This window comes from Pan paniscus, chromosome 4 (genome assembly GCF_029289425.2).
Source record: "Pan paniscus chromosome 4, NHGRI_mPanPan1-v2.0_pri, whole genome shotgun sequence".
Lineage (NCBI taxonomy): Eukaryota > Metazoa > Chordata > Mammalia > Primates > Hominidae > Pan > Pan paniscus.
In genome coordinates, this window is record NC_073253.2 from 108,825,038 (window position 1) to 108,849,394 (window position 24,357).

Below are 24,357 nucleotides of genomic sequence, written 5' to 3' on the forward strand. Positions count from 1 at the left end.
GGTTGTTCAGTTTCCATGTAGTTGTGTGGTTTTGAGTGAATGTCTTAGTCTTGAGTTCTAATTTGATTGTGCTGTGGTCTGATAGACTGTTATGATTTTACTTCTTTTACATTTACTGAGGAGTGTTTTACTTCCAGTTATGTGATCAATTTTAGAATAAATGCCATGTGGCGATGAGAAGAATGTATATTCTCTTGTTTTTGGGTAGAGAGTTCTGTAGATATCTATCAGGTCCACTTGATCCAGAGCTGAGTTCAGGTCCTGAATATCTTTGTTAATTTTCTGTCTTGATGATCTGTCTAATGTTGTCTGTGGGGTGTTAAAGTCTCCCACTATTATTGTATGGGAGTCTAAATCTCTTTGTAGGTCTCTAAGAACTTGTTTAATGAATCTGGGTGCTCCTGTATTAGCTTGCATATATATTTAGGATCATGAGTTCTTTTTGTTGAATTGAGCCCTTTACCACTGTGTAATGCCCTTCTTTGATCTTTATGGTTTAAAGTCTGTTTTATCAGAAACTAGGATTGCAACCACTGCCTTTTTCTGTTTTCCATTTGCTTGGTAAATTTTCCTCCATCCCTTTCTTTTGAGCCTATGTGTGGCTTTGCATGTGAGATGGGTCTTTTGAAAACAGCATACTCGTGGGTCTTGGCTCTTTATCCAGTTTGCCATTCTGTGCCTTTCACTTGGGACATTTACCCCATTTACCTTTAATGTTACTTTTATGGTTATGTATTGTTATGTGTGAATTTGATTCTGTCATGATGCTAGCTGGTTATTTTGCAGACTTGTTTATGTGGTTGCTTCATAGTGTTACTGGTTTGTGTACTTCCGTGTGTTTTTGTAGTGGCTGGTAATGGATTTTTCTCTTTCATATTTAGTGTTTCCTTCAGGAGCTCTTGCAAGGCAGGCCTGGTGGTGACATATTCCCTCAGCATTTGCTTGTCTGAAAAGGATCTTATTTCTCCTTCACTTATAAAGCTTAGTTTGGCTGGATATGAAATTCTGGGTTGGAAATTCTTTTCTTTAAGAGTGTTGAATATTGGCCCCCAATCTCTTCTGGCTTGTAGGGTTTCCTCTTAGAGGTCTACTGTTAGTCTGATGGGCTTCCCTTTGTATGTAACCTGGCCTTTCTCTCTGGCTGCCCTTAACATTTTTTCTTTCCTTTAGACCTTGGAGAATCTGATGATTTTTTTGTCTTGGGGTTGATCTTCTCATGGAGTATTATACTAGGGTTCTCTGGATTTCCTGAATTTGAATGTTGGCCTGTCTTGCTAGGTTAGGGAAGTTCTCCCGGATGATATCCTGAAGTATGTTTTCCAGCTTGGTTCTATTCTCTTTTATCTTTCAGCTACTCCAGTCAGTTATAGGTTCAGTCTCTTTATATAATCCCATATTTCTTGGAGGTTTTGTTCATTTCTTTTTTCGTTCTTTTTTCTCTATTCTTGTCTGCCTGTTTTATGTCAGAAAGACGGTCTTCAAGCTCTGAGATTCTATTCTCTGCTTGGTCTGTGCTTCTGTTGATACTTGTGATTGCATTGTGAAGTTCTCCTGTTGTGTTTTTCAGCTCTGTCAGGTCGGTTATGTTCTTCTCTAAACTGGCTATTAGCTCCTGTATTGTTTTATCATGATTCTTAGCTTTTTTGCATTGGGTTACAATATGCTTCTTTAGCTCAGCGAAGTTTGTTATTACCCACCTTCTGAAGCCTACTTCTGTCATTTTAGCCATCTCAGCCTCAGCCCAGTTCTGTGCCCTTGCTAGAGAGGTATCACAATCATTTGGAGGAGAAGAGGCACTCTGGCTTTTTGAGTTTTCAGCATCTTTGCATTATTTCTCACCTTTGCGGGCTTATCTACCTTTGATCTTTGAGGATGCTGACCTTTGAATGAGGTTTTTGTGGAGTCTTTTCTGTTGATGTTGTTGTTGTTTTCTGTTTGTTTTTCTTTTAGAGTCAGGCCAGTCTTCCATAGGGCTGCTGCGGTTTGCTGGGGCTCCCCACCAGACCTCAGTTGCCTCAGTTTTTCCTGTACCTGGAGGTATCACCAGTGAAGTCTGCAAAACAGCAAAGATGGAAGCCAGCTCCTTCCTCTGGAAGTTCTGTCCTGGGGGTTATTGACCTGTTGCTGGCCCACATGCATCTGTAGGAGGTGACTGGAAGCCCCTGTTCTGAGGTCTCACCCAGTCAGGAGGAGTGAGATCAGGGACCTGTACAAAGAAGCAGTCTGGCTGCTTTTTGATACAGCAGGTGTGCTGCATTGGTGGGAACCCTTCCTCATCCAGACCGCCTGTATAGCCATCAGGCTGGAGTGGCTGAGTCAACCAAACCACAAAGATAGCAGCCACCCCTCCCCCTGGGAACTTGGCCCCATCTCAGACAGACCAACCCACTGCTGTTGGCTGGCTGGGATCCCAAGCCAGTAGGTCATAATTGGTGAGGTGCCATGGAAGTGGATCCCACAGAATGATGCTGCTTGGCTTCCTGGATTCAGCCCCCTTCCTAGGGATATGTACAAACAGATTTCCTGCCTTGCTAGGGATCCCAGGGCCAGAGTATGTAAAACTCCTACGTTTCTGTGTGTGCCTGAGTGGCTGCTCTGCCAACACTCCACACAGATCTGTGGCATGGGCTCACAAAGGGATCCCCTGATTCACAGGTTGCAAAGATCCATGGGAGAAATGTGGTTTCCGGGAGGGGTCATATAATCACTCACTGCTTCCCTTGGCTGGGGGTGAGGGTTCCTTTTGCTCTGTGCTGCTCCTGGGTGGGCTGTCGCCTTCACCTACTTTTCTTCATTCTCCATGGGTTGATTTGTATGCCTAGTATGTCCGAATGTGAGAACCTGGATATTTCAGTTGAAGATGCTGAATTCATTGTGCCTTTTCATTCTTCTTTGTGAGTGCTGCAGACTGCAGCTGTTTCTAATAAGCCATCTTGATTGATCCCCTGGCATAACACATTTAAAATGTTCCTTCATAGTTAGACATCTTGATGATTTCAAATTATTTGCTATTTAATGATTCAGCAAATATTTAGTACCTACTATATGTCAGGTACTGTGCTAGACATTGAAGGTATAACAGTGTGTGTCTGTCCTTAGGAATTTACACAGTAGTGAGGGTAGACAGACAGTAAAAAATAAATAATCTGCATGATACTATTAAGGAAATACAAAGAGGATCACCTTAGGGGTGACCTACTTGAAAGAAAGCCTAGACAAGTTTTTCTGAGAAGACTTAAACTGAGACCTACAATATGAGAAGAGCCAGCCACATGAAAAGCAGAAATGTGCTGCAGGTAGAGAAAGAGGGAAAGCCCCAAGATTCTGTGCTAGGAAATGATCTAGGAATTGACAGAAAGGCTGTGTGATTGGAGTGCATTGGTCAATGGAAGAGGGCAATGATAAGGTTGAAAGGAAAGCAAGGACTTGTAGGCCATAGAAATGCAAAGAAAAGGAAGTCATTAAAAGGTTTTAAGTAAAGGAATGACATGATGTGATGTGTTCCAAAAGGTCATTTTGGCTAAGGGGATGAATTACAGGAGTAATTACAAGAATAGAAGAGTGGAGGCAGGTAGGAGGCTTTTGCAGTGGTCTTCTAACAAGATGATGGCTCAGATAGGATAGTGATCGCTGATATGAAGAGAAGTAGATATAAAATTATTTTGAAGGTACTAGTAACTGCTAGATTGAATGTGGGTAGTAAGGGAAAGGGAGGAGTCAATTCTCGGATTTTGGTTATAGTAGCTTGTCACTCATTTGAGATTCAGAAAACGAAGGAGCAAGTCATGTAGGGGAGAAATTAAGGGTTCTTTTTAGACATGTTAAGTTTGAGATGGCTAAGACACTCTAAGTAAATTTTTTTTTAGGAAGCAGTTGGATATGCATTTTTGGAGCTCAGGGAAGATGTCTGGGCTAGCAATACAAATTTGGAAGTCATCAGCTTGTAAATGATATTTATAGACATGAGAATGGATTTCTTAAAGAGAATATATAAATTTGAGTAGTGGAAGAGTGATTCAGTGTTGGAGGCAAATCTGTTTCAAGAAAGGAGTGGTTAGCTCTATTGAATGTGCTTTGAGAGACTGAGGGCATTAAGTTTGTATGAAGAGAGTAGAAATAGTATGATTGATAATTTATGAGATTATGTGGCATTGCTACATGGACATCTTCATCTGTGTGTCCTTTTGCTTTAATTCATTTAATATTTTCTTTGTGATAAAACTCTTTGAAGTGGGAATTACTTGATAAAAATGTATAGATATTATTCATGGTTCTTTCTCCATACTCAACCATATTAGCACCATTAAGAGTGAATTTCATGGCAACTATGCCATCATTTGGTGTTGGTTTTAAAGATAAAATATTTAAAGATTCCTTCATTTGCTCTTTTTATTTCTGTCAAAAAGAAATAACTCTCCATGCATTTCTTTATATTGCCCTTTAGTTGAGTTGTTTTTTCATCTTCTGCCCATTTATTTGGGTACTGATATTTTACTCAAAAATTTGAATGATAGCGTTATAATTTAAAGATGTTATTAATCTTTTTTCTGTCATGTTTAAGTCAATCTGTTATTCATTTTGGTGTTATGTATTTTGAGTTCTGAGTTTTGATTGCTGTGTATTTAAACTGAATAATCTTTTCCTATACTATTCACTTTCAAAGCTGAGAAAATTTCATCCCTCCATTGATGTGATAAGTATTGTTTTTGTTTTCTATAATTTGATTTTTAATATTTTTTATAACCATGTTGAGTTGATTCTGGCCTAAAACGAAGATCTAAGTTTTTCCAAGTGCTTTCCCCTCATCTGTACAATTTATTAAACAGTTCTTATATATCCTCCTTTAGAAAGCTTGCATGATTGCATGTTAAATTTGGTATCTTTAACCTTTTTGTATACTCTATTCCTTTACATTTCTGCCTTTATATTGCACCTTTTTATTTAGTATTTTTATTTATTAATAAATTCTAATATCTGGTAGTAGAAGCTCTAGCTGTAACTCTTTACTGCCTTTCTGTTATTGAGCTATTGTTTGATAATCTTACCTATTTTTTAATAATGAATATTCATTAGTCATCTTCTTGTAATCCTTTTGCAAACAACAGTTCTTTTGTGTTTGTTTGTTTGTTTGTTTGTTTGAGACAGAGTCTTGGTCTGTCCCTCAGGCTGAAGTACAGTGGTGCAGTTACAGCCTACTGCAATCTCTGTCTCCCAGGCTCAAGTGATCCTCCCACCTCAGTCTCTCGAGTAGCTGGGACTAAAGGCACACACCACCATGCCTGGCTAATGTTCATATTTTTTGTAGAGATGGGGTTTTGCCATGTTGCCCAGGCTGGTCTCAAACTTCTGTGCTCTTACAATCTGCTCACCTTGGTCTCCCAAAGTGTTGGGATTACAGGCGTGAGCCACCGCACCTGGCCTCTTTTGTATATTAATTTAATGTTTCCATCCAGGAAATTTAGTATCTTTTAATTAGCCATACCTTATTTTAAATTTATCTTAAAAAATATATATTTTTGGTAACTTTTATAAAGTTTGGGGATATTTCCTAAGGTGATTCTTAAGATTCTTTTGTTGCTGTTTTTAGTTGTCATGGTGAATGGATTCTCTTTGTGTAATTTTCTTGCTGAACTTTAGAAACATTATTGCAGGCATTATATATTTTATGTACCTTGTTACTTTATTAAACTCATTAATCCTTTGGATTTTGTATTTATTGAATTATATTACCTTCAGGTGGTAATACTTCCATTTATTACCAAAATGTATTCCTTTTATTTCTTTCTGAGGATATTAGAAAACTGAATTAAGGTCCATTTTGTCTTACTGAATTTTAAAGATTCAAATTCTAAAGTTATACTATTGATTATAATGTTAATTTTAATAAAAGTGTCCCTTTTAAATAACGGAATAGTGTTTGTGTGTGTGTATCTGTGCGTGTGTGTGTGTTTTTGTTTTTAAGAGACAGGGTTTCACTCTGTTATTCCGGATGTAGTGCAGTGGTGCAGTAGTCATAGCTCACTGTAACCCTGAACTCCAAGGCTCAAGTGATCCTCCCACCTTAGCCTCCTGAGTAGCTGAGACTATAGGCATGAGTCACCACACCTGGCATAGAAGGTTTTGTTTTGTTTTGTTTTTTTGTGTATGTGTTAAAAATTTGTTGAATTTACTAAATAGCATTTGAGCATTTGTTCATATAATCAGAAATTATTTAGCCTATTGATGTGGTATATAGATTTTCTTATGGAACTGCTATTTTGTTCTGAGAATAAACCTTCCTTGGACTAAGTGTGATTTATTACATTGCTGGATATTTTTCTAACATTTTATTTAAAACTTATATTTATCTTCATTGGGGAGGCTGACCTGTAGGGTTTGTGTGGTGTGTGCTTGTACATATTCCGGTATGTAGGTTTTAGGTGTTAATCAGGTTTTGGGTTAGGTTTAGATTTGTCTCATTACAGGAATGGTCATTATTTGATTCCATGCAAAATTGAGAGACTTGGTATTCTGGATTTCTTTGTTGATGTTCTTTAAGGATATCTCTGATTTCTTCCTTAAATATGTTTGTGTTCTTCTAGTTCCTCTACTTTCAGTTTTAGTAATTTTCGTGTAGAAAATAATTAATTTCTTTGGAGATTTCAAATTTATTATTTATACATACTGTATGTTTTAGCCTATATCAATTTCATATTTTATAATGCATTCTGTATTTTTATAATCTCATTTTCACCTAATTTTGTAGATAGATTTTTGCTTTCTTCTTCCTTTATTAAATTTACAGAGGGTTATCTATTAATCTTTTCAAAGAACTGGGTTATAGTTTTAATTACCATTTTGTCTTTCTAATTCATCTTTTTATAATTTTCTATTTTCTTCTACTTTTCTTTGGGTTTTATGCTATTTTTCTTAGATATATTTAGCTGTATACTTTTTCTTTTTAAAACTGACCTGTGACTTTATAAGAGTATTGCTTTGGGCACCTTTCGTAGTTTTTGATATGTAGTATAGTCATTCCTTCCTTGAATTATGTTATTTGTTTCTTTTTCATCCAGTTATTAAAGATTGTGCTTCAAATTTTATATTCTTGTCTTTTTTATTTTGTTGCATTGTGATGAGACATTATAGTCTTCAAATGGTCCCTTTTTTTTCCTTTTAAATAAATACTGAGATTTAACATGTGATCTTTTGAGTTTGAAGGACTTCCCACACAAATTGTTGTATGTCAGGAGGGTTTGTGTATATGAAGCGTATTTATTCTTCTTAGTTTTTTGCCATAACGTAAGAAGGTAAAATTGATTTTTTTTTCATTATGTACTTGGACAGTGGATGGCATTCCCAATGACAGTAGTGATAGTGAAATGGAGGACAAAACTACAGCTAATTTGGCAGCCTTGAAACTTGATGAGTGGCTCCATTTCAAACTGGAGCCAGAGGTAAGTTGCTTTCAAGTAGTGTAATAAATTTCTTTCATTCAGTTAGTGTGAATTGATATATAATATGATAAAATTTTTTTCTTTACTATTGAGCCCTTAGTATCAGAGAATATAACTTGTTTTTCAGTTTTCTTGGGGACCTCATTCATTCTCTTCTGTATTGGGGTTTATTCCAACAGAGGACTTGGAAAACCTAGTTGTGGCTCATTATTTAAGCAAGGTAATTGTCTTAGTTTGTTGTTGCTGCAATAGTAATTTATAAAGAACAGAAATTTATTTCTCACAGTTCTGAAGGATCTTAAGTCTGAGTTCAAGGTGCTGACGTCGGTTGAGGGCTGCTGGACCCTGCCTCCTATAGAGTGGAGGAATACTGTGTCCTCATATGGCAAAAGGCAGTAGGGCAAGAGGGCATGAACTCCCTCCATCAAGCTCTTTTATAAGGATACCTAATCCCATTCATGAAGCCAGAGCCCTCATGACTCAATCACCCCTCAAAGGCCAACACCTCCCATTACTATTGCATTGGAGGTTAAGTTTCAACATGAAGTTTTGGAGGGGACAAAAACTTCAAACTGTAGCAGTAATCCTTGAGTATTTCTGGATATATAAGAAAGTATTGAGTATTGGGTACACAAGAACTCCCTTTATTTTGTGTAACTATGTTTTCTGAGAGAAAGATATGATTCCATACTATTTTCTCTTTGCATATACTTCTGAATTGGGGGTTTGAGGGAGGATGAATGTTTCTTTTCAAATTACAAATTTTCATGACAAAGCCTCCCCTTGATTCTGTCTCTACTGTCCAAGATCATTCTCTATACATTTTTGGGAGGCGTCAAGCTGTCAGTAGTTAACACTGGCTAGGTTTACTATTTTAGCATCCATTCATTCATCACTTCAACCTACTACACTCTCACTTCCATTCCAACCAATTCATCACTTCACTGAAACTGTACTTGCCAAGGTCAACTGTGTCCTTCATGTTGTCAAAGTCAGTCTGCTGTCCGGGATAAATGTGACCTCTATTATTTATCACTATTGTCCATATCCTCCTTTTTGTACTCCTGCCCTTCCCCAGTTTTCTTCCTTACTCCTGCCCCAAATTCTTTGTCACTAGTTACTGTAACATTAATCTTTCTTAATTCTTTCTCTGTAGTCAGTCCTTCTTAGTTGTTTCACAGACCCTGCTGTGTGTGTTTGTGCCTTAAATTTTAAGTTCTCTAGCACTTTGTGTCTTACTCTTATCTTCTTACTCCCTCTATACATTCCCTGGGGACTTTATCTCTATGTGTATATTTTGCAATCATTTAGGAACTGGTGACTTTCAAGTTTAGAGCTCTGTCTTAGACCTTTCTATGAATCCAGCTGCCTTCAGGACATGATCATTTGGATGTTCCACAGGCACTAAAATAACACTATGAGCTACATATATTTTTATTTACCCTGCTGCTACTTTTCCAGTATTAATCACACTCTACCACAACTATTGTTTACTGTCTTTCTTATTAGACTATTTAATTTGATTTTGTGTCTTAGTGCCTAAAATATTATAAATAAATTTTATTTCATTCATGCATTAAAAATAATGAAATTAATACTAAATTATATGAAATGTGAAATAAGTTTATTGGAAACAGTTGCAAACTAATGGAAACTAATCAACACATAGGTGTTTTGCATATGTGATATTCATTTGCTTGTATCTATTTGAACTATTACAGGCAGCTAGTTTATTGCTGCAGCTCAGACAGAAGTGGCATAGCTTATTTTTACGCCGAATGAGAGCTCCATCTAAACCTTGGTCTCAAGTTGATGAAGCTACCATAAGAGCAATTATAGCTGTTTTAAGCACTGAAGAACAGTCTGCAGGTTTACAACAACCATCTGGGATTGGCCAAAGGCCAAGGCCTATGTCTTCAGAAGAGCTTCCTTTGGCCTCATCTTGGAGGTCAAATAATAGTAGGAAAAGTTCAGCAGATACTGAATTTTCTGATGAGTGTACTACTGCAGAAAGGTAAATTTATGACATTTTACCAAAATGGGTCACTTTTTATTCAGGAAAATGAATTATTTATCTTAGAATCATGTGCTTTTATAATATTTAAAAATTACTTTTTTATAATCTAAGATCCATGAAAAGATAGCAATAAAGTGGAAAGAGTTTTCTACTTGTTCAACTTAATTCTTCTAAGTATTAAGGTAATATGAATTTTAAACTATTGATATCTGTGAGTTATTTAATAAGGCAACTCTTTGTCAGGAAAAGGTCAAAATATCTAATTTCTAGAATTGGGTCTCTCAAAAATATATAGACATTTTAAAATTATGTATTTTACTTGATATATGTGAAGTAACATTTTACCTAGATACCCTGGGCCATACTGGCTATGGCCATTTAAAAGAACAACCTCCTTATAAGCCTTATCTTAGATATCAATACTGCTGACTAGCATTCCTATAGAAAAGTACTTCACTCAGTGACACATTGAATGCCAGTTCTTGGTGTGAGGGATCTAGAAGTGTACAAAACAGGTAAGATCTCCTCCAGAGGATATATATTTGATTGAGGGGAGGCATATAATAAGTAAACAAATTTACTGTCATATGACAAGATTTCTGTTATAATTTAGCCAAATTCTTCTTTTCTTCTTTTGCAATTAAATGTGGTGGTGTTTTTATTTATTTTATGAATATTAATGAGATACCGCATACTGAATTATTTATGTAAAAAATATATTTTAGTAATATGATAGTGGTTACAATAAATCATTGGCCATGATTCAGAAGTGTTTCTGGTTATAAAAACATTGGTTAGAATCAAATTTAAGTTATTTTATAATCAGGTTTTCACCTTGTTAAAATTCATAACAAAAAACATTCTTGGTTATGAGGCTAGTTTTGGCAATACTGGTAGAAAAGTCTCTGTAGTAAGAATTTGATTTTATAGTTAAACTGAAAATAGAAACAATGGAAACATAAAAGATACATAATGCTTACTGTTTTTCAAGGATCAGGTGGGGTTTTTAGTACCTTTTTTGATCAGATTTTTGCATATTTGAATGAAATATAAAGGCTTAATATCATTTAAGCCTTTAAAGAGGAATAAAACATTGGTTTCCATGTTCTTCAGATATTACATTTTAGTAATAATTTAACCAGTTTCCAAGGAAAGCTTGTAAAATGTGTGCTGAACCTTTCTTTCTGGTCTAGACCCTGCTGAGAAAAAGGGGAAGACTAAAAAGTAATTTTTTTACTTAGATACACCGCACTTTTTGAAAATATTGTTCTAGAATTTTCTTGAGCATTAGTTATTTAGGATGTAGGAATATATTTCCATAGGAGTTATTCTGTGGTAGAGTTATTCCTAAACCAGCCTATGAAAAATTCTGTTAGATTCAAGAAACGTGACATACTAATATATAATGCATGAGTGTTTCTTGTATGCTGATTCAAATGAATCAATAATTTGAGACAGTTGAGGAAATGATAATTTTATTGGGATTGGTAACCACTTTGGTTATATAAGGACAATGCACTCATTTTAACAGATGCATATTTAAATATGGAAGGATAAAATGACATGATGTGTGGGATTTACTTTTAAATATGTAAGCCAAAACAGAAAGGAAGCAGGAAAGAAAAAACAAAATAATGTTAGATAAATCAAGTAGGTGAAATGTTCAAGGAACTAGGTCAGTGGTACTGTGAGATGTCCTACATTCTGAATTTGGCTCTGTTTTTTTCCTGGCACTATTTATTTCTATACCCTATGTATCTTTTATTTTTTATTTATTTTTATATTTTATTTTTGAGACAGTCTCACTGTGTCGCCCAGGCTGGAGTGCAGTTGGCACGATCTCAGCTCACTACAACCTCTGCCTCCTGGGTTCAAGCAATTTCCTGCCTCAGTCTCCTGAGTAGCTGGAATTACAGGTGCACGCCACCACGCCCGGCTAATTTTTGTATTTTTAGTAGAGATGGGGTTTCACCATGTTAGTCAGGCTGGTCTCGAACCCCTGACCTCGTAATCTGCCCGCCTCGGCTTCCCAAAGTGCTGGGATTACAGGCATGAGCCACTGCACCCGGACTCCATACCCTATGTATCTTATATAAGCTGGTGGTTAGCTCTCAGGGTTTGATTTGATCCAATGTTTTAACAAGAATATTTTATAGGTGGTGTTGTGAACTTTATATTGCAATACATCAGGAAGTACTTAATGTCTGTCCCAGAAAGACCCATACTTTAAGAAAAATTATGAAATTCCTGACTGCCATGTTTGTGGCATTTATTCATAGAATTTTAGAATATAAAAATCTTGGAGTTTAGATATAATCCTTTTATTTTATTTAACAGATAAGGAAATTAAAGCTCCAATAAGTTACGAGGCTTGCTCAGGATCTCATACCTAGTTAGTTGTAAATTTAGAACTGCCATAGACATCTATATTTCCTGACCTTAGTATTTTTAAATAATATTCCATAAATCATAAGATCATTGGGACTTTGGATTGAAATGGCATCTGCTTTGTATTATAAACTTATACATAACTGATCTTTGTATGACGAACTTATATATAACTGATCTTTGCTTCCTCCTTCTTGCTCAAGAGTACTGATGAAATCTCCATCTCCAGCATTACACCCACCTCAGAAGTACAAAGATAGAGGAATTTTACATCCTAAACGAGGCACTGAGGACCGATCAGATCAGTCTTCTCTGAAATCTACAGACAGCAGTAGTTACCCAAGTCCTTGTGCTAGTCCTTCTCCTCCATCCTCAGGAAAGGTAAGAGTATCTGAAAGAAAATGTAGTAAGGAACAGATTTGTAGCACATGTAATACTAGGTAAATAAAATTGTAAAACAATTAGAGTACTTTTCTAATTGTGGCCTCTTCTAGATGTAAGTTGAAGCTAGCAAACTTGATACAGTTTGAGTAAATTTTAAAGTTTTTCCTGCATGCCAAATATTTCTGGTTATTACCATCTTGGGGTATTTTAGAATGCTTTAAAACTATAGATCATTCACTACTGGCATGTAGGTAGGCTGTTTATTATTTCTTTCCTATTTCTTTCGAATCCTTTTTTTTTTTTTTTTTTCGAGGTGGGGTCCCACTCTTTTACCCAGGCTGGAGTGCTGTGGTACAATCATATCTACTGCAGCCTTGAACTCCTGGGCTCAAGTGATCTTCACACTTCAGCTTTTGAGTAGCTGGGACCACAGGTGCATGCCACCATGCCCAGCTGATTAAAGAAAAAATTTTTTTTTATAGATGGGGATCTCCCTTTGTTGCCTAGGTTGGCCTCAAACTCCTGGGCTCAAGTGATCTTCCCATCTCAGCCTCCGAGTGGCAGGGATTACAGGTGTGAGCCACCATGCCCAGCCCTTTAGAAACTTTTTTGCTAAAATAAATAACAAAAAGATTAATTTAACTTTGGTTTATAATTTCAGAATCGAAAACAGTGGTTTCTTTCTGTTGTTAATTGGTTTCTACAGTGGTTATATTAAAAAAAACAAGATGGGATAGGGTTAGGAAGGTGGGAGATGTTGATAAGAAATTGAAAACTATCTTTAAAAAAACTTGTAATAAGAATAATTTCAAATGTTCATGATGTGATGACTTTACTGTTTTAGTAGCTAAGTATTTGATTAGGGGTTATTTAGCTGCATATTGTATTTTGGCGAATGTGCCTGTTGAAATACTCTTTGTTAAATAAGAGCAAAATAAATGTTTTTGTAGATTTGCATTCTTAGGTTTTGAAGTTTTTTGGTTTATTTATACACCTTTATTAAGGTGTAACTTACAATAAAATTCACCAGTTTAAACTGTATAATTTAATGAATTTTGGCAAATGTATACAATCATGTAACTATACCACAATCATCTACACATTTCCATCACCCCTACTCCCTGGTAACCCACTGTTCTGCTCTTTGTCCCTTGAGTTTTGCCTTTTCTAGAATTTCCTGTAAATGGAATCATATATATGTAACGTTTTGTGTCTGGCTTATTTCACTTAATAGAATCCTTTTGAAATTCTATTAAGTGAAATAAGCCAGACACAAAATGCTACATACATAAGATTCAGTGTATCAACAATCTATCCATATTGTTGAGTATATTATTAGTTTATCTTATTACTGAGTAGTATTCCATTTCTAGATAGACTATGGTTGGTTTTTCCATTCATCAGTTGATGGACATTTGGGTTGTTTGCACTTTTTGGCTATTATGAATAAAGTTGCTAACATTGTACTAACTGGTACTAACATTCAAGTAAAATCTTTGTGTCTAAATATGTTTTCTATTATTTGGCAAATCCCTAGGATTAGTATTGTTTGAGTTGTTTGATAAATGTATATTTAGCTTTACAAGAAACTGTCCAACTGTTTTCCAAAATGACAGCACTATTTTGCATTTCCTTTAACAATCTTAAGAGTTCCATTTGCTCCATATTCTTGACAATATTTGGCATTTTAGCTTTTGTAATTTTAGCCATTCCAGTTGGGTATGTGGTAATAGGCCATTATAGTTTTAATTTGTATTTTCCCAGTTACTAATGATGTTGAGCATCTTTTCATGTGCTTATTAGCCATTGTGTATCATCTTTGTGAAATGTCTGTTCAAATCTTAGTTCACTTTTTGTTGTTTGTTTTTGGTGATTTGTCATCTTTCACTGAGTTTTAAGAGTTTTCTGTATATTCTGGGTACAAGGCTTAATTATTATATGTTTTGCATATTTTTTCTAACAATATGTGGCTTGTCTTTCCATTTCCTTAACAGTGCCTTTTGAAGAGCAAATGTTTTTAATTTTGATGGAGTCCATTTCATCAGCTTTTTCTATTATGATTAGTATTTTTTTGTGTGCTAAGAAATTTTGTGTACCAAACCCAAGATCATAATTTTCTCCTGTGTTTTTAGAAGTTTTATAGTTGGCAATCTTACATTTTAGATATATGATTTATTTTAAGTTAATTTTCGTTTATAGTATGGGTGAGTCAAGAATTACTCGTTGGCTTTTGCTTATACAATTGTTCCAGTACCGTTTGTTAAAACCATTTGTTTTTTTCCATTGAGTTACATTGACACCTTTGTTAAAAATCAACTGGCCATAAATATGTGGTCTACTTATTGGACTCTTCAGTTTCATTAATATCTCTCTCTCTCTATGTATTTATATATAATATATAAATATATATTATGTATTTATATGTAATATATAAATATATATTATGCGTTTATATGTAATAGATAAATATATATTATGCGTTTATATGTAATAGATAAATATATATTATGCGTTTATATGTAATAGATAAATATATATTATGCGTTTATATGTAATAGATAAATATATATTATGCGTTTATATGTAATAGATAAATATATATTATGCGTTTATATGTAATAGATAAATATATATTATGCGTTTATATGTAATAGATAAATATATATTATGCGTTTATATGTAATGTATAAATATATATTATGCGTTTATATGTAATGTATAAATATATATTATGCGTTTATATGTAATGTATAAATATATATTATGCGTTTATATGTAATGTATAAATATATATTATGCGTTTATATGTAATGTATAAATATATATTATGCGTTTATATGTAATGTATAAATATATATTATGTGTTTATATGTAATGTATAAATATATATTATGTGTTTATATGTAATGTATAAATACATATTATGTGTTTATATGTAATGTATAAATACATATTATGTGTTTATATGTAATGTATAAATATATATTATGTGTTTATATGTAATGTATAAATATATATTATGTGTTTATATGTAATGTATAAATATATATTATGTGTTTATATGTAATGTATAAATATATATTATGTGTTTATATGTAATGTATAAATATAATGTATTTATATAATATATAAATATATATTATGTATTTATATATAATATATAAATATATATTATGTATTTATATATAATATATATAATGTATTTATATATAATATATAATGTATTTATATATTATATATATTATGTATTTATATATTAATATATTGTACATATTGTATAATATATAGTATATTTATATATTAATATAATTAATATTTATGACATATTATTATATATATATTTGCCAGTGGTACACTGACATTATTTTAGTAGCTTTATAGTAAGTCTTGAAATCAGTTAATCCTTCAATCAATTGTCCTTCAACTTTGTTTATCTTCTTCAATATTATTTTGGCTGTTCCAGGTCCTTTGTACTTTCATATAAACTTTAAAGTCAGCTCATCAGTTTCTGCAGAAAAATTTTTTGGTATTTTGAGTGGAATTGCATTGAATCTATAGATCAATTTAAAGAAAATCAACAATTAACACTTCTTAGTCTTCTAATCCATAAGCATAGTATATCTGTTCATTATTTGGATAGTCTTTAATTTCTCTCAACAATGTTTTATAAATTTCAGAGTACAAGTATTACAATTTTTTGTTAAATTTCTCCCTAAGTATTTAATGTTTTTGATACTGTTCTTTAGAATTTTAATTGCAGGTATTCATTGTTAGTATATACAAATACATTTGATATTTGTATATCTGCCCTGAATCCTATGACCTTACTTCATTTATTAATTCTATTAGCTTTTTATGCCTTCTGATAATAAAGATAATTTTACTCTTTTCCTTTTCAATCTGATTGCTGTTTATTTCTTTTTTACCTTATCTCTCTGGCCAGAGCCTCCAGCAAATATTGTTCAGTGTTGAGAGCCACATATCTTTCCCTTGATCTTAGGGGGAAAGCATTTTTTGTCTGTTAGTATGGTGAATTTCATTGCTTGATTTTCTTATGTTTATACCCCACTTGGTCATGGTGTTATTTTTATATATTGCTGGATATAATTTTGTTAAATGAGGGATCTTTGTTCATGAGGGGTATTATTCTGTAGTTCTTTTTTCTTATGTATCTTTGTATGGTTTTGATGTCAGAGTAATGCCGGCCTCATAAGATTAGTTGGGAAGTGTTTGTCCCACTTCAGTGTTTTAGAAGAGATGTGTAGAATTGGTATTATTTCTTCCTTGAATATTTGATAGAATTCACTTATGAAGCCATTTATTTATTTATTTATTTATTTATTTATATTTTTTGAGACAGAGTCTCACTCTGCCACCCAGGCTGGAGTGCAGTGGCGCGATCTCGGCTCACTACAAGCTCCGCCTCCTGGGTTCACGCCATTTTCCTTCCTCAGCCTCCTGAGTAGCTGGGATTACAGGCATGTGCCACCATGCCTGGCTAAGTTTTTGTATTTTTTAGTAGAGACAGGGTTTCACCATGTTGGCCAGGCTGGTCTCGAACTCCTGATCTCAAGTGATCTGCTCACCTCTGCCTCCCAAAGTGCTGGGACTGCAGGCGTGAGCCACCATGCCTGGCCAACAGTGTTCTTTTATTTTACACTTTACTCCTTTATGTTATATTGTTTTCATACATTTTGTTTTTATATAAATGCTATAATGTATTGTTTTTACTTTACATAGTCAGTTACCTTTATGAAGATTTCAAAGTCAGAAAAATATATTTTTACATTTATTATTACTAATCTTGTGCTCATTCTTTTATGTTAATATGAATGTCCATTTTGTATTATTTACTTCTGCCTGAAGAACCTCCTTTCTGGGACTCTGGATACACAGATGTAAGACCATCTCATATGGTTCCACAGGTCACCGATGTTGTCTTCATTTTTTTCAGTCATTTTTCTGTCTTCATTTCAGATAGTTCTACTGTTTTGTCTGTACGTTCACTGATGTTTTTATTTAGTGTCTAATCTGCTGTTCTTTCCTTCTAATGTGTTTTTAAAGGCTGTATTTTCATCTCTAGAAGTTCAAGTCTTTTTAAAAAAAAAAAAAATATATATATATATATATATGTATATATATCTTCTGGCCGGGCGTGGTTTATGTCTGTAATCCCAGTGGTTTAGGAGGCCAGGTTGGGATGATAGCTTGAGGCCAGGAGTTTGAGAACAACCTGGGCAACATAGGAAGACCCTATCATCTCTACAAAAGAATAAAAAAATTAGTTGGGCATGGTGATGGGCCACCTGTATTCCTAGCTACTGGGGAGGCTGAGGCAGGAGGATCACATGAACCCAGGAATTTGATTTTATAGTGAGCTGTGATTGTGCCACTGCATTCCAGCCTGTATGACAGAGTGATACCCTGTCCCCCTAAAAAAAGTTAATAATATCTTCCATTTCTCCTCTCATTATGTTCAAGTTTTCCTCTACCTTCTTGGACATAATGAATGTATTTATAACAGATGCTTTAACATTCTTGTCTCCTAATTACATCAACTCTGTCATCTCTGAGACTGTTTCTGTTTATTACTTTTGGCATTTTTTTCTTTTACTTTTGTTTCTGTTTTGTCTTCTTGTTATCCAGTGCTTTGTCTGTGGAGAAAATGCAAGTACAAATTTTATATTCCATATGCACATGAGAAACGGGTTCAGATTTGTAAAGAGCTAGTAAAAATCTACTTGTAAATGTGTCTGATTGCTCATTACAATCAGAGTCTCAAGATGACAACAGTATTTAACTTCTCTTCAGCCTTGATTATGTAAATAACAACCTTTGTATATTCTTTGTGTTTCTTATAATTTTGTTGGGCAGCTAGGTTTTTGTATATTCCTTTCAATAGCGTTAGACTTTGTTGTGATTCACAGTTTAGTTGCAATCAGTTGAATCCTTTTGAAGTTTGCTTTTAAGTAATGTTAGGAATGGGCCAGAGCAGTCTTTATTCTGTTATTAATTTAGTTCCAATACTAAGGTATGGCCCTTCTGTGGGCCAGTACCATATATATTACAGGTTCTATCTGTTCTGGCTGAAGATAACATGAAATATTCCCAGCCATGAGTGAGCTCTAGAAATTGTTTGGTCTACTTGTTTTCCTTTGGATCTTTCCCTAGCCTTGGGTTATTTATCTTTTTTCTCACTCATGTTCAGGTCAGCACTTAGCCAAAAACTTGTGGGAACCCCTCTGTGTTTCCTTTGGAGCTCTCTTTATGTGCAGCTCCTTTCTGTCTAAGATAGTACATTGCCATGCACAGTAGCCACTTCGGTCTCTGAACTCCAGTTTCTTTCTGCACAACTTAATGAGACCACTGGACTCTGTTTTTCTTTGTCCTCTGAAAACTGCCTCCAGGCAGTAAGCTGGAGAAGTATTTGTTTTGTTTTCTGATTTTGAAAGTTTATTAAAACAATTTCTGAAAGTATATTTGAGGTATAAACCAAAGTTGGTACTCCAGGAGCCTTTGTTGATAAGGGATTTTGAATGCTCTGAAAATGAGTACTTGTTTTTGGCTAACTTTATTTTGGTTAAGTCTTGTGTAGGTTTCAGACATGATAGAGCTATTTGCATTTGTTGAATATATGATAAAATATTTTGGCTTATATGTTTATGAAGATGTTATTTAATGGAGCCTCTTGGTTTTGAAAGGTCAGATTACCTTTCAAGAACTTAATGTTTTCTTTTATAGGGCTCAAAATCTCCTTCGCCAAGACCAAACATGCCTGTTCGATACTTCATAATGAAGAGTAGCAATTTGAGAAACCTTGAAATTTCTCAACAGAAGGGTATCTGGTCTACAACTCCTAGTAATGAACGGAAGCTAAATCGAGCCTTTTGGGAAAGCAGCATAGTTTACTTGGTATTTTCTGTTCAAGGATCTGGACATTTCCAGGTGAGCCACCCTGAATCAGTAAAATGGGGTTGTTCTGGCTGTAGGTTAAATCATAGAGATTTTTGGAAAAACAACTGGCTTTTCATTGCATCAGAATGCAAGAATGCCTTTTGCTTGATTGAGAATAAGGGATATATTGCATCTCTTTAGAGGATGATAGAACTGGAATCCTCTTTGTTTTTGCCTTGTCTTACCAGAGTCTTTCCAGGTAAACTATGTTTCCTTCTGAAGACAACTTTAGATTTACTAATTCTCAAGTGGATTCAAAGTAATGAGAAGCTTGACCTTTTGGTAAAATATTTATTTAAATAGGCCAAGGAAGTGTTAGTATTGACAATCAGTAAACTAAGTATGTTTGTTAACCCATCACCCATCTTGACTTAATGTATACCTGAATTTATAAAATAATACATTTATTATTTGATGTTTATTATAATTTTTGGAAATGAAAGCTTAGAGGTTAGCTTGTATCCATTTATCATGGAATAAAAATATGTACTTTGCTATTTTATTTAGAAATCATTATTGATATTTGAAATTGTTAGGAGGCTAGAACTGTTTTTTTCTAAAATTTGCTAAGAGAGCTTTTAATGAAAAATTTAGTAGCTTATTTTTTGTTTTTGTTAGGTATCTGTTATTTCAATATTATATCTTAATCTTAAAATTTTAAAAACTCAGCCTTCTCAGATAAATTAAATTTAGACATGCTAATCTCCTCCTCACCTCTATTCCTTCCTCCCATTTTACCTACAGGGATTTTCTAGGATGTCTTCTGAGATTGGAAGGGAAAAGAGTCAGGACTGGGGCTCTGCTGGACTAGGAGGAGTATTTAAGGTGGAGTGGATACGAAAAGAAAGCCTTCCCTTTCAATTTGCACACCATTTACTCAATCCATGGAATGACAACAAGAAAGTGCAGATAAGCAGGGATGGGCAGGTATACAATGGCATTTTTTTTTTTACTTTTGTTTCTGTTATCCAGTGCTTTAATTGAGGAGAAAATGTAAGAGTACCAATTTTATATTCCATATGCACATGGGAAACAGGGGTTCAGGTTTGTAAAAAGATAGTAAAAACCTACTTGTAAATGTGTCTGATTGCTCCTTGCAGTCAGAGTCTCAAGATGACAATAGTATTTAACTTCTCTTTGGCTTTAATTATGTAAAGTAAATAACCTTTTTATATTCTAGTGGCTTGTTTATTTCTATTATGTTTTGCTTTGTCTTCATGATGCTACTTACATGCATTTTAAGCTAGTTAAGATGATGGAAATTAATGTATATTGACCAAATACTATGCTAGCTGCTTTAGAAGATATAATTTATTTATTATGATTAAATTATTAGTCCAATTTTATATAGGAGAAAATAGACTCAAAGGTTAGTTTTGCCTAAGGTCACACAGCTAATAATTTATCTAAACCAGTATGACTCGTTTCAAATCACCATGTAAAAAGTGTTTGGGTTCTTCTTAAGTGCTTATCATAGGTATCATTCCACAGGAGTACTATGAAGTGGGATTCTTTTCAATTGTGTGAGAATAATTTCATTTTTATTCTATAATAATGATTTTGAAGAAATATGTTAGCTAGAAATAATTCTTAGAAGAAAAAATATTTTAATAATTTTCAAGATAAGAAGATATAGTTGCTTAAGAGAGTTCCTTGGAAAAAACCCAACATCGAATATGCTAGGTTTCACAGTAAACCTTTGGAAGTTCCAGCTGAGTGCTTTTGCTGAATCTCTATGAAAAACAAAATCCATTATTTTTAGGTAGAAACAGTTCCAGGACTCCATGGGAATCTGTTGCCATTTTGTCACAAAAGTTGAGAGATTTTGCAGATTAACTGTAATCTTAAATCTGGAAGTCAACTCCATAAACCTTAAAGCAAAGAATTAGAACAATTCATACCATATGATTTTAGCATACGCTGGTAGGAAAATGAAATTTAAAGTGATTTTCTTACATTTTTATCAGTGTAGGTTTTGGTCATTAAAAATTTTCACTCCAGTTCTTTTTATGTTTATTTTGACTTCTGATTTATCTAGGAACTAGAACCTCAGGTTGGTGAACAGTTGCTCCAGTTATGGGAACGTCTTCCCTTGGGAGAAAAAAACACAACTGATTGACACTCAGGTTATACCATCTTGACTTTGAGTATTGGCAGTATTTGTGATCATTAGGAACCTTTCAGATTATTTATCTTTTTTTTTTCCCCTTTCTTCTAGAACTCTTAGCTGTGGAAGAACATCATGCCTATTTATAACCACTGAATGCACTGATTTTCAAAAACTGAGGTGGGGTGTGTGTTACGAATGGGCTTTTTAACACTTTTAGAGTGTTGCTTTAGAACTACCATCTTCATATACAGGAGAAAGGAAGCATTTAAATTTTTATAGTGATCATAGAGAATGATTATATGATGTTTGTAATGAATAAAATAGTAGTTTCATTATTTGGCACAATAGCAGTTTATTTTAAACAAACTTAATTTGAAGTTAAACATTTCATTTTTAAAAACACTGAATTACAGTTCTTATTGATGACTTTTTAATGCAGAGTAAGTTGTTTAAGAAAGGCCTGAATATATCAGAACATCTGAGCACCATTTTAGAAGAGTCAACTCTTAAGATTATCATTAGAAAACAAATACATCAACACCTATGAAAAGAAGCGGGGAAAACAACAAGGACAACAACAAAAAACCAATGAAATTCTACAAATGTCCCTTTTAAAAATAGTATGTGCTAACTAAGGGCTATTCATTCTGCCATTTTTAACTTGAGACACGTTTAAGAATAAAGTTGGATGTTCTTTTTCTGTGATTATGAAATGCAATAAAATCTGAATAAAGGGCAAAGTTTCTTCCTGATCAGATTAGATTAAGTGCTTAGTTTTATTCCTAATTCTGCCCCTTTTAACCTGATGTGTACCTTACTCTTTCCTCCCTCTCTTCCTCCCTTCCTCCTCTCCCCACTCCTTTCCTGCATTTCTCCCTCCCTCCTTCCCTCGTCACATCTCTTATATGAGCACAGTAATTATGACCTTTTTGTTTTGGCTACAACTTGATTGGAACAAGTTCAAAATTTAAACAAGTTCATACAAGTTTTTAAAAATTCTCAACTGGTAGCTTGCTTGCTGTGCGTCTTCCAAACTAAAGCCTGCAAGCGCCACAATTCTAAGTGCCGCCTTCCATTTTTTTTCAGAATGTTTTCACTGGCTTCTGTTTTCAGATATGATTTTCCTTTTTCGCATATATGGTTTAATAAATGGGGGATATTTTTTTTTTGTAAACCCGTGCTTGTGCCAAGTCTCATATTTCTTTGCCATCTCAGAATTATCTTTTTACCACCACTGTTTATAAAATTTCCTTAGAGACTTTTTGAAGGGAAAATAGAGCAACAGGGAAAAATGAAAGAAATGTCTTGGTTACTGAGCTCTAAATAGACAGGTTTGATGGCACTTCTCATGATACATTTTAGTTATTCTTATAAAAGCAAACAAGCGAACATGAGTGTAAATTAAAGACAAAAAGAAAACTCTGGTTTTATATTTGAGAACACCTGAAAAATCATGGGTCAACATAAAATCTTGAGAACCTTCTACTTTCTCTGGGAAAGCATTATATAGTGGTGCATTAGTTCAGAAAGTCAGCTATGATTTTGCCTATAGTTCTAGTTATTAGCTTTGGGGTTTTCTTGTACTTTAAGACATACCTGTAAATTGAACCTATTTGAATTATATTCCACTGTATGTGTATTATGGCTCTTTTCCTATTAGAGCAACTTGTGTTTCCCTGATAATGTGTACATTTTTTAGGTATGTACTTAATAGTTCACAATGTTCTAAATTTGGAAGGACTTAAAAAAAAACTTGTTTTAATTTCCATCTGTTTTGTAATATCTAGCTCTATATGTAAATGATGGGTTTGTTGGTATTTAAAATGAATACAACTTGAATGTAATTAAAATGCTGTTTTTTGGAAGCGATAAACTTTAAATATACTTATTAAAATGAAATTCTATTAAGTTTTTCAGATCTTATTTCTTATACTTTATAATAAGACTAAGTTAACAATGATCAACAATATCCCCTGAGATAATAATGAATTTCAAACACCTTGAAGAATACTAAATTGATATAGAAGGTGATGGTTTGTATTGAAACTCCCTTCCCTGTAAATTGCCTTATTTCAATAGGAGATGGCAAAAATCTCATTTGTTTAGTATAAAATATTTTAAATATTAATAAAATATACAAAAATAGGAAACTTAAACTATATTAAAACATTTCTAAATATTATGAATAGTACCTTGTACTTAAATGTTAGTATTTTTCTAACTTTATTCACAAAGTTCTTGTCTAAACATCCAGGAGAAAGTTAGTTATAGTATAATATCTTTTTTTTTAATAGTACAATATCTTGGTAGCTAACACTACTTTTTCTGAACAATTTAATTCTTTTCTGTCAGCTAATGTTTCCTTTCTTTCAGCTAATGAAGCCATCCATTCAGAAAAGGTGGAGCAGCTGCTGTTTTACCCAGACATTTCTTTGTAGAAAATGGTAGTAGTATCTTAGATACTTGGCTTCCATCAGTCCTTTCATATCCCAGAGAATTTTAATATTTGCTTTCACTAATTCTCTGGAAGCAGTTTGTTGTCTTTTTTTTTTTTTTTTAAAGGCAAGGTCTCGCTCTGTCACCCAGGCTGTAGTGCTGTGGTGAGATCACAGCTCACTACAGCCTCGGTCTCCTGGGCTCAACCAATCCTCCCACCTCAGCCTCCCAAGTAGCTGGGACATGCCACCATACCATGCCTGGCTAAATTTTTTTTTTTTTTTTTTAAAGAGACAAGGTCTCGCAATATTACCCAGACTGGTCTCAAACTCCTGAGCTCAAGTGATTCTCTGGCCTCAGCCTCCCAAAGTGCTGGGTTTACAGGCGTGAGCCACTGTGCTTGGCCACATTGTCCTTTATTTATAATAAATATTTCATATCACAGTGACATACTAAGATATAACAGGTACATTTCTTGCTGTCCAGGAGGAGCTTCTTTTGAGTAATAATTTTATTTAAAGTTGTGAGTAACAATTTTATTTAAAATTGTAACAATTTTCACTTTTATAGTACAATTGTTATAGACAAGGGTTAAGGTATTTAAGAGGAGGATAATCATTGAGGTCTTCATG

At 33.9% G+C, this 24,357-nt stretch overlaps 1 protein-coding gene across 4 annotated transcripts in view; it reads left to right on the top strand.

Annotated features, from left to right (window-relative positions):
• The window catches only part of YTHDC2 (YTH N6-methyladenosine RNA binding protein C2), an 81,455-nt gene extending 58,261 nt beyond the window's left edge, over window positions 1-23,194 (top strand). For all 4 annotated transcript variants that reach the window (XM_003826729.7, XM_024928813.4, XM_063604593.1 and 1 more), the window contains 7 exons: window positions 7,327-7,436; window positions 9,158-9,450; window positions 12,045-12,222; window positions 18,967-19,170; window positions 19,924-20,106; window positions 21,218-21,305; window positions 21,398-23,194. In XM_003826729.7, coding sequence (XP_003826777.3) covers window positions 7,327-7,436; window positions 9,158-9,450; window positions 12,045-12,222; window positions 18,967-19,170; window positions 19,924-20,106; window positions 21,218-21,298 — 1,049 coding nt within the window. In that variant the 3' untranslated portion in view covers window positions 21,299-21,305; window positions 21,398-23,194. The remainder of the gene's footprint in view (window positions 1-7,326; window positions 7,437-9,157; window positions 9,451-12,044; window positions 12,223-18,966; window positions 19,171-19,923; window positions 20,107-21,217; window positions 21,306-21,397) is intronic.
• The last annotated feature ends 1,163 nt before the right edge of the window (window positions 23,195-24,357 follow it).